Below are 17,124 nucleotides of genomic sequence, written 5' to 3'. Positions count from 1 at the left end.
CAGGGAAAGGGCGGGGCTCCAAGGCGCCGCAGGAGGCCACATCCGGGACCACGGCCAATCGGGAGCGAGGGCGGGCCAGACGAGATGGGCGGGGCTCCTTCCGGGAGCGGAACCTGGAGGTCCCGGCGGCGGCGTGGAGTCGGCGCTTTCGCCGCTCGTCAGGTTGTTGCGTCTGGTTGTTTCCCCGTGTTGCGCGGGGCTGTCCCGGGGTCCGCTGAGGGTCGAAAGGCCGGCCGCCGAGCACAGGTGAGGACCCCGGGGGAGGCCGGCAGGGCCTTTGTGCGTTCTGAGCGGCCCCGGGGCGCACGGGCCACGGCCGGCCTGCAGGTCCCGCGCTGCGCGACCCCGCGGTCGAGGCCGAGCACGCACGTTGCTTGACCGACGTTGTCGCTGGCCCCGCCCCGTCCGGGCCGCGGAGCGGACCCGCACCGCTTTGAGGAGGGACACCCCTGCTCCGGCGGGTCGTCCGAGCGCAGGCCGGCGTCCAGAGGTCCCGCCTCCGTCCTGCCCCGCACCCTCCCCCGCTTCCCCGCGGCCTCTGCCGGGAGGCATCGCCCCGGCCTGGGTCCCGCAAGTAGGATCTTTGCGGGAAGACGGGCAACTTCATCCCGGAGGGAAGGCCGGGGTGCGGGGTGAAGGAAGATGTGCCCGGTGTCCAGGGGGATGATGGACCTGAGGAGGGGCTGACTCCGAGGGGAAGGAGGTCCAGAGACGTTTCTTGTCCATCTGAAAGCAGCTGTCCTAGTTCCGAGATGCGGTGATGTGCTAAGGCCAACATGGCCGTTGTCACGAAATCGCCGTCACTCCACTGGCCCTTGCAGAATGCTCGTGTTAAGATGGAAGTCTGAGATGTGAGAGTCTAGTTTTTATTTATTGACGCTTTGAGAGAGAGAGAGAGAGGGAAACATCCGTTGTTCCACTTACTCTTGCACTCATTGGTTGGTTCTTGTATATGCCCTGACCTGGGATTGAACCCAGAGGTCCATACGCTGGGCCCATTGCCTCTGTCCACTGAGCCAACTGGCCAGCGCCGAAAGTTAGCATTTTCAAATAACAAGCGATCGAGAGACTTTGGAATGAATGCAGATATATGTACATTTAATAAGAAATGTAGGAACCCGTCGAAGTAATGTATTAATAGTACTGTAAGTGGGTGAAATCCTTTCTGTTGATTGTGTTACCATGAAGTCTTTGGGTGCCAAGGGGTGAAGCCCCCGGCACTACGTTGGAACAGGCAGGTGACAGGAGGCCCCTGGATAAGATAAGCAGTTGCCCGGTAGTGAGAGTATTGGGGCACCAATGACATAGTGGGGGGCTTTGGTTGTGTTGTTGGGAGGGTAAAAGGGGGTATGGTCACCTGGGAGCTGGTTCTAGTAGCTTTAGAGAAAATGGAAAGAAGCAAGTGTGGTTAGTTAAAGCTGACACAACTGATAGGATGTTAATCAGGATGCTCTCAACTGCGGGTAACAGAAAACACATAAATGGTTTAAATAAGGATGGCGTAAGTGAGAATGTATTTGTAATATGTTAGGAAACCTGTAAGTGGGCAGTTCCAGGTAGCCCAATGATACCAAGGACCCAGGTTCCTTTCATTTTTGTCTGTTATAAATTAGGGTGTTCTCTTTAATTGGCTCCTCCATGGCTCAAGGTAGCTGATACCACTCCAGGCATCACTTGCAAATGACACCTTAAGGGGGAAACATTCCTTTTTTAAAATCCCAAGCCCCCTTTTAAGAGTGAAGAAAGTCTCTGGAGTATTCCCAGCAGACTTACCACGTCAGACTGGCCAGATTGTGGTTCACTCCTAATGTCTGTACCAGTCACCTGGCAGGAGAATTGAGAGCATTACCTGCAAGCCTGTGATGAGTAGGAATGCTTAGGCCTCACCCGGGACTGAATAAAGACAGGAATTCTAGGAGTGGTGGTTGAGGTCTATCAGTCTGTGGTTTAACTCGCACTTGAACTAGTGTTAATGCGCGGAGTGTGAGAACCGCAGCCTCAGAGCAGTTGAGGGGCTGGAGAACAACCTAGCCCAGGCGTGGCCAACAGTTTTTGCCCCCGGGCCAGATTAGAAAGAAAACATTTTTCACAGGCCAGATGAAATATTAAAATTAAAAAATGTTAAATACAAAAATAATTCGTTTAAGTACACAAAATTTTATTATGTAATTTGTTTATGAGTAAATGTGAGTGAAAAAATTTTAATATACAATATTTTAATAAAAATATTTTTAATTAAAATATAATTACCATATAAATATCCAAACTATTGCAATCAATCAAAACAAAATTTAATTAATAGAATGAGCTTGAAGGGGTTATATCACAAATAAAACAATTATTTCGTTTTACAAACAGCCTGGACACGTTTTCAGTTATCAACTGCAGCTATTGTCTATGCTACAATGCCATTTGATTCAGCACACTTGACCACAAAAATAACCAGTTGTTTGACCTTTGGTGCGCACTGGCAAACTCCGCCTAAAAGAATGTGGGTTTCGGCCCTGGCCGGTTGGTTCAGTAGTAGAGTGTCGGCATGGCGTGCAGGAGTCCCGGGTTCGATTCCCAGCCAGGGCACACAGGAGAAGCGGCCATTTGCTTCTCCACCCCTCCCCCTCTTCTTCCTCTCTGTCTCTCTCTTCCCCTCCCGCAGCCAAGGCTCCATTGGAGCAAACTTGGCCAGGGCACTGAGGATGACTCCATGGCTTCTGCCTCAGGCACTAGAATGGCTCTGGTTGCAACAGAGCAATGCCCCAGATGGGCAGAGCATCGCCCCTGGTGAGCATGCTGGGTGGATCCCAGTCAGGTGCATGGGGCAGTCTATCTTACTGCCTCCCCGTTTCCAACATCAGGAAAATTTAAAAATTTTAAAAAAAGAATGTGGGGTTTACATCGCCGCTAAACTTCAAACAGTTCATATCGAGTACAGACAAGTACAAAAGTTGTAAATCTTCATAATGGAATTTTTTTTTAAAATAAAGAAGTATCGCCTGACCAGGCAGTGGCGCAGTGGATAGAGCGTCAGACTGGGATGCGGAAGACCCAGGTTCGAGACCCCGAGGTCGCCAGCTTGAGCGAGGACTCATCTGGTTGAGCCCAACGTCGCTGGCTCAAACAAGGGGTTACTCGGTCTGCTGAAGGCCCACGGTCAAGGCACATAAAAAAAAATTTTTTTAAATTAAAAAAAAATAAAGAAGTATCGCGAATGCATTTGACCAATTATTGGAAGTTAACCCTAGATTAGTCACACGCGGAATTCTTTTCCGCATATCACTGTTTCCTTTAAATATCTCTATTTCCAATAGTCAGAGACGCTCCCACTTCTGAGTAGCTGAGATTTTAATGTAGCGGAGAATATTAAATATTTAATCGCGGGCTGCATAAACTCATTACGTGGGCCGTACGTTGGCCATGCCTGGCCTAGCTTCTCCTGAAGGACATCACTGCCAGGAGCAGATTAAGTGAAGGGTTGGGTGTAGGGACGGAATAGATGGTTATGCAACCAAAAATGTCTACCAAGGCCCTGGCTGGTTAGGGGTAGCTCATTTGGTAGACCATTGTCCCCATATGCCAAGGTTGGGGGTTCAATCCGTTCAGGGCACATACAAGAATCAACCATTGAATGCATAAGTAAATAGAATAACAAATTGATTTCCTCTCTTTCTAAAATCAATATATTTTAAAAAGTGGTTTAAATTGTTTTAAATGTTTACTGTGTTACTCAGGAAATAAAGGGTCTTGAAGAATTAGGGTCAGCGACTGTAACTGCCTCCCCTACCCCTTTCATTCTCTGGGCCTCCAGACCCCCTGCTGAGCCTCTGAAGTAACAAACTGCACCTCAAAAGTGGGGCTTCTTAGTTGTTGCCTCTGACTATCATACCACCACTTACTGAGCTTAAAATGTATTTTTAAATCAAAAGATTTCATGGCAGGTTTTTATAAGCCTAAATTAATAAATATTTCCCTCTTCATAATTTCACTGTCACTCTACCAAGTAACATTGTGCTTCTTGATAGGTTTTCTAAAAGACAAAAATGGAGGACTCAGTAAACCAAATGCAACCACTGAATGAGAAGCAGATAGCCAACTCTCAAGACGGCTACGTGTGGCAAGTCACTGACTTGAATCGCCTACACCGGTTCTTATGTTTTGGCTCTGAAGGTGGGACTTACTATATCAAAGAGCAGAAGTTGGGCCTCGAAAATGCCGAAGCATTGATTAGGCTGATTGAAGATGGCAGAGGGTGTGAAGTGATCCAGGAGATCAAGTCATTCAGCCAGGAGGGCAGAACCGCGAAGCAGGAGCCCATGCTCTTTGCACTGGCCATTTGCTCCCAGTGTTCTGACATAAGCACCAAGCAAGCAGCATTTAAAGCTGTTGCTGAGGTTTGTCGCATTCCAACACACCTCTTTACTTTCATCCAGTTTAAGAAGGATCTGAAGGAAAGCATGAAGTGTGGCATGTGGGGGCGTGCCCTCCGGAAGGCTGTGGCAGACTGGTACAATGGGAAAGGCGGCATGGCCCTTGCTCTGGCAGTTACGAAGTACAAACAAAGAAATGGCTGGTCTCACAAAGATCTTTTAAGATTGTCACATCTTAAACCCTCCAGTGAAGGTAAGCATCACATCTTTAGTGGGGCGGTGGTGGGAGGGGGTCAGGAGGGAACGCAAATAACCAATAAATAATAAATTTATTTGACATAAAACAGTTGCATAGTATTTTTTGGAAATAGCCTTTCATTCTCAACAAAACACAATGATTAATTTAAATATATTTGATGCCAACCTGGAATTAAACACCTACCACAGGCAATCCAGACATTAATAATCAAGAATCAGATTTACAGGTTAATATTCTCCATCTTCAAATGTCATGGTGCTGACTGAAAGGCTCATCCAGATGATTGTGGACTAAGAAAGTGGCTTGGGCCTGACCAGGCGGTGGCACAGTGGATAGAGCGTCAAACTGAGATTTGGAGAGGACCCAGGTTCGAGACCCTGAGGTAACCAGCGTGAGCTTGGGCTCATCTGGTTTGAGCAAAAAGTTCACCAGCTTGGACCCAAAGGTCACTGGCTTGAGCAAGGGGTTACTCCGACTGCTGTAGCCCCCCGGTGAAAGCACATATGAGAAAGCAATGAACAACTAAAGTGCCACAACGAAAAATAATGATTGCCTGACCTGTGGTGGCGCAGTGGATAAAGCGTCGACCTGGAAATGCTGAGGTCGCCGGTTCGAAACCCTAGGCTTGCCTGGTCAAGGCACATATGGGAGTTGATGCTTCCAGCTCCTCCCCCCTGTCTCTTTCTCTCTCCTCTCTAAAATGAATAAATAAAATAAAATAAAAACTTTTAAAAAATAATAATAATGATTGATGCTTCTAATCTCTCTCTGTTCCTGTCTGTCCCTCTCTCTGACTGTCTCTGTGTAAAAAAAAAAAAAAAAAAGGTGGCTTGGATATGTGACAGTTGTTGTAAGCGAAGCAGTTTCTATCCAGTAGGGAGCAGATGGCCAGGCTCCATAGCCCCCTTTCATTCTTCCCTGCCTGAAATAGTGCTGACCTTTAACAATTCAGGATTTCGTCTCAGCAATTGAGTAGTTAGTTGGATCTACAGTAATTATTTACTCCTTAGAAAGAACTAAGAAAAACTTTTGGTCAGGAATAATTTAGCCCTGGCCAGATAGCTTATTTAGTTAGAGCATCGTCCCAACGTGCAGAGGTTGCCGGTTGGATTCCTCAGTCAGGGCACATACAGGAATAGATCAGTGTTCCTGTTTCTCTCTCTCTCCCTCTCCCTCTCTCTCCCCCTCTCCTCTAAAATAAAATTTAAAAAAATTTAAAGTACGAACCTCCTCAAAAATCAGCCTGTCAAATGACATGTTTTTAGTTGGGAAAACGGAATAGGAGAAATGATCACATGAAACATTTAGTTTAATTTAATGCAAGGTAAGATCCAATCTTTTATTTTGTTAAAGGACTTGCCATTGTGACCAAATACATTACCAAGGGCTGGAAGGAGGTCCAGGAGCTGTATAAAGAGAAGGCACTGTCCACGGAGAACGAGAAGTTACTGAGGTACCTGGAGGCTGTGGAAAAGGTTAAGCGCACAAGAGATGAGCTAGAGGTCATTCACCTGATAGAGGAGCACAGGCTGGTTCGGGAGCACCTGCTGACAAACCACCTGAAGTCCAGGGAGGTGAGTGAGCCGCTGTGTGTCAGCAGCACATGGCAGGGACGAGTCCTTTGGGATGTGTATGCAACAGATGAACTTTGGGTAGCGACATAGTCATTAATTCTTTATAAGAAAAATTTTAAATGTTTCTTGAAGTTAATGTTTACTTAAAACATCTGGCTGGACCTGTGGTGGTACACTGGATAAAGTGTTGACTGACCTGGAATGCTGAGGTCGCCAGTTTGAAACCCCGGGCTTGCCTAGTCAAGGCACATATGGGAGTTGATGCTTCTTGCTCCTCCCCCCTTCTCTCTCTCTCTCTCTCTCATCAATAAATAAAACCTTTTAAAAAAAAAAAACCAAACATCTAACACTGCCTAGGTACAGTTGGCATTCAGTAAATGAAAAAATTAATTTGATAAACTTTTGACCAATTAGTACAAATTTTTACTTGTAAAATTCTCAACCCCAAAAGAAAGCCTTAGAGAATATATTAAGTTTGATATTATTATTGATAGAGTTACATTATATTGAGTCACATTCTGCCTGTGTTATTACAACAGGTGTGGAAGGCATTGTTACAAGAAATGCCTCTTACTGCATTACTGAGAAATCTAGGAAAGATGACTGCTAATTCCGTGCTTGAACCAGGGAATTCAGAAGTATCTTTAGTATGTGAAAAACTGTGCAATGATAAACTATTAAAAAAGGTAAGCATTACCTTTACTAGTTACTACTGAATGAAAAAGTCGGCTCCTGGCCTGACAAGTAGTGGTGCATTGTATAGAGTGTCAACTTGGGATACTGAGGACCCAGGTTTGAATCCCCAAGGTCACCAACTTGAGTGCGGCTTCATCAGCTTGAGCGTGGGATCATCAACATGATCTTATGGTTGCTGGCTTGAGCAGGGGATCACTGGCTCAGCTGGAGCCCCCCATTCCCAGTGAAGATACATTATGAGAAGCAATCAATGAACACTAAAAGTGACGCAACTACAGAGTGTCCGTAAAGTCATGGTGTACTTTTGACCGGTCACAGGAAAGCAACAAAAGACTATAGAAATGTGAAATCTGCACCAAATAAAAGGAAAACTCCCAGTTTCATACCTGTTCAGTTCGATGTGGGCTCACACACAGATTTTTTAGGGCTCCTTAGGTAGCTATCCCGTATAGCCTCTACAGACTAGTCACTGACTCATAGCCTACCAGAACGGGATTTCTCCACCAAACTGCGGGTTTCCTTCAACTGCTTATTCCACCGAGTAATGTTATTCCTATGTGGTGGCGCTTCGTTATAAACACGCCGATATTCATGTTGCACTTTGGTCACGGATTCGAATTTAACGAGCCACAGAACAAACAACTTTCCTCTATACCATCCACATCTCGACTGGCATGGCCGTGGGCTGCTCCGCTGTATACACGGTGTTACGCCATCATCTGTGCATGCGCACATGCTGCCACATCATTCTACAGAAACTGGGAGGTTTTTCCTTTCATTTGGTGCAGATTTCATACTTCTATCATCTTTTGTTGCTTTCCTGTGGCCAGTCAAAAGTGCACCATGACTTTACAGACACACTGTATGAGTTGATGCTTGTCATCTCTCTCTCAAAAAAAGAAAAGAATAGAAAGCTCGATTTGAAAAATAAAATCTGTACTAGTTAAAGGAAAAAAAAAAGTTGGCTCCTAAATTTTGGAAATGCCATCAGCATGTGTTTTAGGTGTTCTGAGACATATCATACCAGATTGCATTGTGACACTGAAGTCTAAGATGACTGGCCTCATTTTTCTTTTCTTTATGAAGTACATTAGTTACAATAACAAATGTCTAAGGCACATAATTATTATTTTTTATGCGAGTATTGCATTTACTTTCGGTCTTTGTCTTATTTTTAGGCTCGTATACATCCATTTCATGTTTTAGTTGCATTAGAAACTTATAAAACAGGTCACGGACTCAGAGGAAAACTGAAGTGGCGTCCTGATGAAGAAATTTTGAAAGCTTTGGATACTGCTTTTTACAAAACATTTAAGGTGATGGTTTTATTTTTGTTTTAAAACAAATGACCTAGTTAGGTAGGACATGGTATCTTCTGTAAAAACACATTTTAAAGTATTAATAGTTTAACTATTTTTGCTTAGATACTCATTTGTTTTCCCTTAGTTCATGTGAAAGTGGGTGTATAATTAACATTGTAAGTTTATGAGTAAAGTTTTAAATTACCAAACTTAAAATTTTGCGTTACCGTAGAGTCCTTTGAGTTGGTCCTTTGTCCTGTCTTTCCTGTTGCTCAGTAGTGTATCTTAATGTCTTGATAGGAAGTGATTTTAGGAATGGAAATCCTACTTCAGAGCCATAAGTTAAAAATTAGGGTTTTAAAATTTTCTTGCCTGACCTGTGGTGGCGCAGTGGATAACCTGGAATGCTGAGGTCGCCGGTTCAAAACCCTGCACTTGTCTGGTCAAGGCACATATGGGAGTTGATGCTTCCTGCTTCTCCCCTACCCCACCCCATTCTCTCTCTCTCTCCTCTCTAAAATGAATAAATTAAAAAAAAGAAAAATAAACAATAAAATTTTCTTGCTGTTCAACATCACACTAGCACCCAGATTCAGCAGCAAATTATAGGGATTATACAAGTGAGATTTATCCTCAGCAAGAAGGATGGTTCAGTATATAAATATCAATGAATGTAATCACATTAATGAAATAAGGGATGACCACATGTCATCTCAGTTGATGCAGAAAAAGCATTTGATAATTCAGTACCCTTTCATAATAAAAAAAGATGCATTGAATAAACTAGGAATAGAAGAGACCTTCCTCAACATGATAAAGGTTGTATATTAAATGTACAACTCTCGTTGTACTCAATGGTATAAGATGAAATCTTTTCCCCTAAGAACAGAAACAAGATAAAACACCCACAGTGCCACTTCAATTTTGCAAAATACTGAAAATACTAAAAGTTAGTCAGTATAAATGCAGCTAAATTGGAAAGAAAGATTATCTCTTCTTGGATGACATAATCTTAAAATCTCAGAGAACCCATAAGAAACTACTAGAGCTAACAAATTCAGCTAAATTGCAGGATATAAAGTCAACAGGCAAAAGTCAGTAGTGTTTCTATATGTTAGCCCTGAACAATTCAAAAGCCAAGTTAAAACATTTCCATTTACAATAACATAAAAAGGATAAAAGAATTAGGGTAAATTTAATTGTGGACACACAAGGCTCATACACTGGAAACTACAAAACACTGCTGAGTGGAAATTCAGGCATAAGGTGGAAGACAGTCCATGTTTATCATTGGAAGGCATTAAGTTCTAGAGATAGTAGGAAGCGGTTATATGACGTTATAAATGTACCTTCATGCCACTGAACCATACAATTAATGATTACAAATCCAATTTTATGTTACAGTATTTATACCACCAAAAAAAATTTTCTTGATAGAAATTCCTAGTTTACCTCATGAGGAAAACTTTAAAAACAGAAAGAAGGTAACTTCTTTAAATGAAATTATTAAGTAGGCTATCTTATTTCCTTTGTTTTACCTCTCGCAAAAACTAAGCACTTAAAAATGTTTTTAGGCCCTGGCCGGTTGGCTCAGTGGTAGAGCGTCGGCCTGGCGTGCAGAAGTCCCGGGTTCGATTTCTGGTCAGGGCACACAGGAGAAGCGCCCATCTGCTTCTCCACCCCTCCCCCTCTCCTTCCTCTCTGTCTCTCTCTTCCCTTCCCGCAGCTGAGGCTCCATTGGAGCAAAGATGGCCCGGGCGCTGGGGATGGCTCCTTGGCCTCTGCCCCAGGCGCTAGAGTGGCTCTGGTCGCAACAGAGCGACGCCCCGGAGGGGCAGAGCATCGCCCCCTGGTGGGCAGAGCGTTGCCCCTGGTGGGCGTGCCGGGTGGATCCCGGTCGGGCGCATGCGGGAGTCTGTCTGACTGTCTCTCCCCGTTTCCAGCTTCAGAAAAATACAAAAAAAAAATGTTTTTAATTACAGTGTACACTCAGTATTTGTATTAGTTTAAGGTGTACAGCATAGTGGTTAGACAGTCATGTGCTTAACAAAGTCTTCCCCGATATTTCCGGTACCCACCTGGCACTATGACAGCTCTTTAAACACTTCTCAATTAATGGGTCACTCAAAAATTAGGCCTTTTGCCTGACCTGTGGTGGCGCAGTGGATAAAGCATCAACCTGGAAATGCTGAGGTTGCCGGTTCGAAACCCTGGGCTTGCCTGGTCAAGGCACATATGGGAGTTGATGCTTCCAGCTCCTCCCCCCTTCTCTCTCTGTCTCTCCTCTCTCTCTGTCTCTCCCTCTCCTCTCTAAAAAAATGAATAAATAAAAAATTTAAAAAAAAAATTTGGCCTTTTATTTGAGAATTTTTCAAATGCAGGATAAGTCAGTATGTTTTTTTCAAATGTCAGGATAAGTTAGAAATATACTCTGCTTGAAATTTCTGTGGTTGATTTTAATAGTTATTTTGTTTTTAGACAGTCGAGCCGACTGGGAAGCGTTTCCTGCTGGCTGTTGACGTCAGTGCTTCTATGAACCAGAGAGTGCTGGGCAGCATCCTCAACGCCAGCACCGTCGCCGCCACCATGTGCATGGTGAGGCTTTTGCAGCCGCTGGCAGGCTCCACAGCCCAGGGGAGTGCTGGCTGGGGCAGCGCCCTCAACCCAGAATGATCAGGAATTTGGTTTTTACTTGGTTTTGTCAGTTTGGTTATTTGACACGTTTTTGTTTTATGTAAATGTCATTTCATATCAAAAAATAATTTAAGCCTGACCAGGTGGTGGCACAGTTGATAGAGCATCAGACTGGGATGCGGAGGACCCAGGTTTGAAACCCTGAGGTCACTAGATTGAGCATGGGTTCACTAGCCTGAGCACGGGGTCGCTGGCTTTAGCGTACAATCATAGACATGACCCCATGGTTGCTGAATTGATGCCTAAGGTCGCTGGCTTGAGCAAGGAGTCACTCACTCTACTGGAGCCCCCTGGTCAAGGCACATATGAGAAAGCAATCAGTGAATAACAAAGGTGCTGCAACAAAGAATTGATTCTTCTCATCTCTCTCCTTTCCTGTCTGTCTGTCCCTATCTCTCCCTCTCTCTGTCAAAAAAAAAAAAAAAAAATTTAAAATTGGGACAAATATATATCCCCCAGAGGTGGGATATAAAACTGAGACTCGTGGCCTGACCTGTGGTGGCGCAGTGGATAAAGCATCGACCTGGAAATGCTGAGGTCGCTGGTTCGAAACTCTGGGCTTGCCTGGTCAAGGCACATATGGGAGTTGATGCTTCCAGCTCCTCCCCCCCTTCTCTCTCTCTGTCTCTCTTCTCTCTCTCTCCCTCTGTCTCTCCCTCTCCTCTCTAAAATGAATAAAAAAATAAATAAATAAATAAATAAATAAATAAAAATTAAAACTGAGACTCGTGGACATGGATAAAAGTGAAGTAGTTACAGGGGTGGGGAGTAAAGAGGGCCAGTAGACAGTGAGAGAAAATGATCTGACTGGGTGAGGGGTGTACAACGCAATCAACAGTTCAAATGTTACGGAGATGTTCACCTGAAATCTACGTACTCGTTGATTGGTCAATGTCACCCTGTTAAATTCAACTTGTAAATAATAATGATGATTAAAAATTAGCCAAGTTTTGGCCCTGGCCGGTTGGCTCAGCGGTAGAGCGTCGGCCAGGCGTGCGGGGGACCCGGGTTCGATTCCCAGCCAGGGCACATAGGAGAAGCGCCCATTTGCTTCTCCACCCCCCAACCCCCCTCCTTCCTCTCTGTCTCTCTCTTCCCCTCCCGCAGCCAAGGCTCCATTGGAGCAAAGATGGCCCGGGCGCTGGGGATGGCTCTTTGGCCTCTGCCCCAGGCGCTAGAGTGGCTCTGGTCCCAGCAGAGCGACGCCCCGGAGGGGCAGAGCATCGCCCCCTGGTGGGCGTGCCGGGTGGATCCCAGTCGGGCGCATGCAGGAGTCTGTCTGACTGTCTCTCCCCGTTTCCAGCTTCAGAAAAATACAAAAAAAAAAAAAAAATTAGCCAAGTTTTAAGTTATTGTACATATATACTTGGTTATACTTACATACTTAGGTATAGACAGTATTATAGGTATACTGGAAAAGCATATCCAAAGAATAGTCAGAATAGAAATTTTAATTTCACAACTAAATGTGAAATAAACATCATAGTGTGTCTCCTTTCAAGGTGAAGTTTTTTGAACTTGAAAATACTGCATTTATTTTTCCCAAAACTTCTGACAGTCACTACCATTGAATTTTTCAGGTTGTCACACGAACAGAAAAAGATTCTTACGTAGTTGCTTTTTCACATGAAATGGTCCCATGTCCAGTAACTGCAGATATGACTTTACAGCAGGTTTTAATGGCTATGAATCAGGTAAAACGATGTTTTTAAGTTTACTTAATGTTTATTGTATAAGTGTGTTATTGATGTCATGCCTGATATTAAGTTTGTGAGAAATAGTTTCATCTCAATTTTCTCATGAGCATAAAATAAAAAATGTGTGTACAAACTTTGGGAAGGCCTATGTATTAGCTTTAAACAAAAAGATAATGTAAAAAGTAGTACTTTTAGATGTTTTGTTTCTGACATATTATAGAAACTGTGTTTTTCATTTTTATTGTTTGCTCTGCATTAGATCCCAGCAGGTGGAACTGATTGCTCTCTTCCCATGCTCTGGGCTCAGAAGACAAACACAGCAGCCGACGTCTTCATCGTCTTCACCGACAATGAGACCTTCACGGGGAGTGTCCACCCAGCTGTCGCACTGAGGCAGTATCGGAAGGTAAAGAAACTCTGCTCTCACCCCAGATGAGACTCAGTTCTCCATCTTCACTATGTTTTTCCAAAAAGAAGATACTGAAGGAATACAACACCAGTACTGGACTCTGCAGTACTTGAAGCAAGCGTATTGGTGGCCCTAGCCAGGTGGCTCAGTTAGTTAGAGGGTCATCTCAAAATGCCACAAAATGCCAAGGTTGCCAGGTTGATCCCTGGTCAGGGCACATACAGAAATTAACCAGTGAATGCATAAATAAGTAGAAAAACAAATCAGTGTTTCTCCTCTCTCCCTCTGGCCCCCATCTTTCTCTAAAATAAATAAGCAGCCAGCCAGCCGTGACCACACTGCTCGGTTGGTGGAAGCATCATCCTGAAGCGCAGAGGTTGCTGGTTCCATCTCCACTTGGGGCACATACAGATCAATGTTCCTGTCTGTCTGTCTCACTCTCTCTCCCTCCCTCCCTTTCTAAAACCAATAAAAAAATATTAAAAAGTATTGGCTGTTGCCTGACCAGGCGGTGGCGCAGTGGATAGGGCGTTGGACTGGGATGCAGAGGACCCAGGTTCGAGACCCACAGGTCGCCAGCTTGAGCGCGGGCTCATCTGGTTTGAGCAAATCTCACCAGCTTGGACCCAAGGTTGCTGGCTCGAGCAAGGGGTTACTCAGTCTGCTGAAGGTCCGCGGTCAAGGCATATGAGAAAGCAATCAATGAACAACTAAAGTGTCACAATGAAAAACTGATGATTGATGCTTCTCATCTCTCCATTCCTGTCTGTCTATCCCTCTCTGACTCTCTCTCTGTCTCTGTTTAAAAAAAAAAAAAAAAAAAAGGCCTGACCTGTGGTGGCGCAGTGGATAAAGCGTCAACCTGGAAACACTGAGGTTGCCGGTTCGAAACCCTGGGCTTGCCTGGTCAAGGCACATATGGGAGTTGATGCTTCCTGCTCCTCCCCCCTTCTCTCTCTCTCTCTCTCTCTCTCTCCTCTCTAATGAATAAATAAAAAAATCTTAAAAAAAAAACTTTGTAATGAAAAGCAGTGATACTAAAGTGTTTTAATTTTGGAGGTGACTTGCTTTTGCTTTCATACCATTTTTTTAATATGTATTTTGATCTTTACCTACAGAAAATGGACATACCAGCTAAACTGATTGTTTGTGGAATGACATCCAATGGCTTTACCATTGCAGACCCAGATGACAGAGGCATGCTGGACATGTGTGGCTTTGACACAGGAGCTCTGGATGTGATTCGAAATTTCACTCTAGATGTGATTTAAATTAACCATATGCATCAGCGTGATCCAAGCGGTCCGTTGCCGTCAGCGAGCACCTAAAAATACGCAGCGACTTCCCAGCTACTCTTACCCAGTGAAAGCTGATGATGTGAGGGCACAGCGTGTGTATCATGGAAAGTTCACCTTACCAAAAAAAAAACAGGAAGGAAAGAAAAATAAGATAAGCCCAAAGTTCTTTCTGTCTGCTAAACTAGCTCCTGGGAAATAGCTTTAGAATACCCTGTAGCTCCCTTTAATAGAGAACTTCTTATTAGTAAACACTGTAAAATAGTTTTGCTTTGGTAAATGATCACATTTGTATTTAAAAGAAGAGCCAAATTTGTAAGTATTGATAGTTCCATATCATGTCACTTGAAAAGTGCGTCAGGTTTTCTTAGATGTTTTCATTGGGAAAGGACAGCTTTGCTATGTCCGTACACAGAAATGCACTGGACCATGTAACTGTGATGGCACCTGAAACTCATTTGTAAACTTTTATACCAAGGGGATGTGGCGAAAACCAAGACATTTGATTAAATCATGGATGAGTTTTGCAGATTCCTTTTAAGAGTTTTCCAGAGTCACATAAACAGCAGGTTTCCTATTCAGTAAAGACAGTTTCTCGTGTTTTATTTACACTTGCAGCATTCTTACCGTTACCCAGAAATACAATGGCAACCCGAGAAGGGGATTTTAAAGTGTGTGTCATCTGAGAAAGTCTTTTGGATTATTTGGTTTGTTGTTGTTATTTTACTGCTGTGGTCAAGGGCACGACCTGAGAGTTTTTTCTGATTTATAACAGCCACACGTAGTCATTATCTTTTCATAATTGAAACAACATGAAATGCTTCAAGCATTTTTAACTCCCCTACTCATAATCTGAAAGTATGAAAAACTTTCAACTATAATCTGATTAGCTTTTTCCTTACTGTACAATAAATATTGTTCTAAGTACTTTTAACTTTTTTTTAGCCAATTGTAAATGGGTTTTAGTTATTTCCTATTTGTAAACATGTTGAAGGCCTATTTCTTTGTTCATTATTCATTGTGGCAAATCATTCTTTTTTAATCGAGTTAACAAGTAAAGCAAGTTATGTGTTTCAGATGTGAGAGGCAGTGTGTAAGTAACACATTACCACTAACCAGTTGTAACAAAGTGCTTTCTTTCCTATTTGTGTATATTAAACTTCTTTTCATTACACTAAAGTCCATTATTTTCTTGAGTAGTACCCTTTTCTGGGTAGATTTAACCTGTTAAAATGCCAGTCACATTGCTTGTAATTATATCATGGTTGTCTAAGTTGACACACAAAATTTCAGTTCTTAATGTGTTCTTTAAATAGTGATGAGGGTTTGTGGGGGGGTTTTTTTATAAATCCCTTATCACTTATATTAAAAGGCAGACCATTAAATGTAAATTGTAGCCCTTTATGTGCTTGGGTTATAGAGATTTTATGTTTGGAGTTGGGGAACCTGAGTAGTGTTAGACCTGGTGTAGATACTGTCTTCTGTTTCGTGGGAAATTTGGGCTCTAGGAGTGGCAGGAACATGTTTCTTTCAAACTGATTTGACATATTAATACTAGCTCTGAAATGTGGGCTTCAAGACAAGTGAGAGCGATTTATAACTGTTATGATGCACCTGAGGTTTTGGTCAGCAAAACTAGTAGCACCTCCACAGTCCACCCACCAAAAATTATGTTGCTTCTGATGTTTTATCTTTTAATCCTCTATCAAAGATTGGATTTAGGCCTGACCTGTGGTGGTGCAGTGGATAAAGCGTCAACCTGGAACACTTGAGGTCGCCGGTTCGAAACCCTGGGCTTACCTGGTCAAGGCACATATGGGAGTTGATGCTTCCTGCTCCTTCCTCCTCTCTCTCCCTCTCTCTCTCTCTCTCTCTCTCTCCCCTCTCCCCTCTCTGAAAATTGAATAAAATCTTTTAAAAAAAAAATGGATTTAACGTCTTAGCTGTTATGTTCAGATTGATTTGAAGTTTAAAGACCCTAATAGAAGTATAGTTACAGTTATGGAATTCTTTAAGTAAACTCAAGATCATCTTTAATCTCACTTGGTTCCTCATTAAAATGAAATACAGTACAAAGTGAATTTCTTTCAGTTATATACTGTTTCTATAGTGTTTTTAGACAGATATATTCATGAGCTAATATTAACAACCATCAGAGAAGATGTGACTTTTTAAAAATATTTAGGTAAATTGAATGAAATGGATTAGGGTATGATTTAATAAAGAAAGGAGCCTCACCTGTGGTGGTGCAGTGAATAAAGTCTCAACTTGGAATCCTGAGAATGCTGAGGTTGCAGGTTCGAAACCCCAGGCTTGCCCAGTCAAGACACAAAAAGCAACTTCCAGCTCCTTCCCCTGCCTCTCTCTCTCTCTAAAATGAAAAAATCTTTAAGAAAGAAGGGGAACAAACTAAAAAGAGCCACTACAGAAGATAACTTAATTATTCTTTTTCTTTTTCTTTTTTTTTTTTTTTTTCCATTTTTCTGAAGCTGGAAACAGGGAGAGACAGTCAGACAGACTCCCGCATGCGCCCGACTGGGATCCACCCGGCACGCCCACCAGGGGCGATGCTCTGCCCACCAGGGGGCGATGCTCTGCCCATCCTGGGCGTCGCCATGTTGCGACCAGAGCCACTCTAGCGCCTGAGGCAGAGGCTACAGAGCCATCCCCAGCGCCTGGGCCATCTTTGCTCCAATGGAGCCTCGGCTGCGGGAGGGGAAGAGAGAGACAGAGGAAAGCGCGGCAGAGGGGTGGAGAAGCAAATGGGCGCTTCTCCTGTGTGCCCTGGCCGGGAATCGGATAACTTAATTTTTCAATCCTGGAATTTTAGAGCTGGAA

The 17,124-nt window shown here is 43.5% G+C and overlaps 1 protein-coding gene across 2 annotated transcripts; it reads left to right on the top strand.

Annotated features, from left to right (window-relative positions):
* Positions 1-98: 98 nt before the first annotated feature.
* RO60 (Ro60, Y RNA binding protein) lies at positions 99-14,441 on the top strand. Of its 2 annotated transcripts, none has more exons than XM_066379907.1 (9): positions 99-246; positions 4,017-4,614; positions 5,974-6,194; positions 6,734-6,880; positions 8,069-8,206; positions 10,670-10,786; positions 12,466-12,579; positions 12,842-12,988; positions 14,110-14,441. In XM_066379907.1, exons 2-9 carry the CDS (start codon positions 4,035-4,037, stop codon positions 14,260-14,262), a joined length of 1,617 nt encoding a protein of 538 aa, XP_066236004.1. In that variant the 5' UTR covers positions 99-246; positions 4,017-4,034; the 3' UTR covers positions 14,263-14,441. The 2 variants fall into 2 exon arrangements, with proteins under 2 accessions (XP_066236004.1, XP_066236005.1); XM_066379908.1 differs by lacking the exon at positions 99-246 and adding an exon at positions 315-851.
* The last annotated feature ends 2,683 nt before the right edge of the window (positions 14,442-17,124 follow it).

The sequence above is a fragment of the Saccopteryx leptura genome, chromosome 1, assembly GCF_036850995.1.
Source record: "Saccopteryx leptura isolate mSacLep1 chromosome 1, mSacLep1_pri_phased_curated, whole genome shotgun sequence".
NCBI classification, from domain to species: Eukaryota; Metazoa; Chordata; class Mammalia; order Chiroptera; family Emballonuridae; genus Saccopteryx; species Saccopteryx leptura.
Note: the sequence above shows the minus strand (reverse complement) of the source record. Positions and strands in the feature narration are given on the sequence as shown.

Excerpts from the sequence above, each read along its gene's own strand:
- RO60 (XM_066379907.1), top strand. The coding sequence starts at position 4,035 with ATGGAGGACTCAGTAAACCAAATGCAACCACTGAATGAGAAGCAGATA. Across the intron at positions 6,195-6,733 it reads ACCACCTGAAGTCCAGGGAG|GTGTGGAAGGCATTGTTACA; the intron begins GTGAGTGAGCCG and ends TTATTACAACAG. Across the intron at positions 6,881-8,068 it reads ATGATAAACTATTAAAAAAG|GCTCGTATACATCCATTTCA; the intron begins GTAAGCATTACC and ends TCTTATTTTTAG.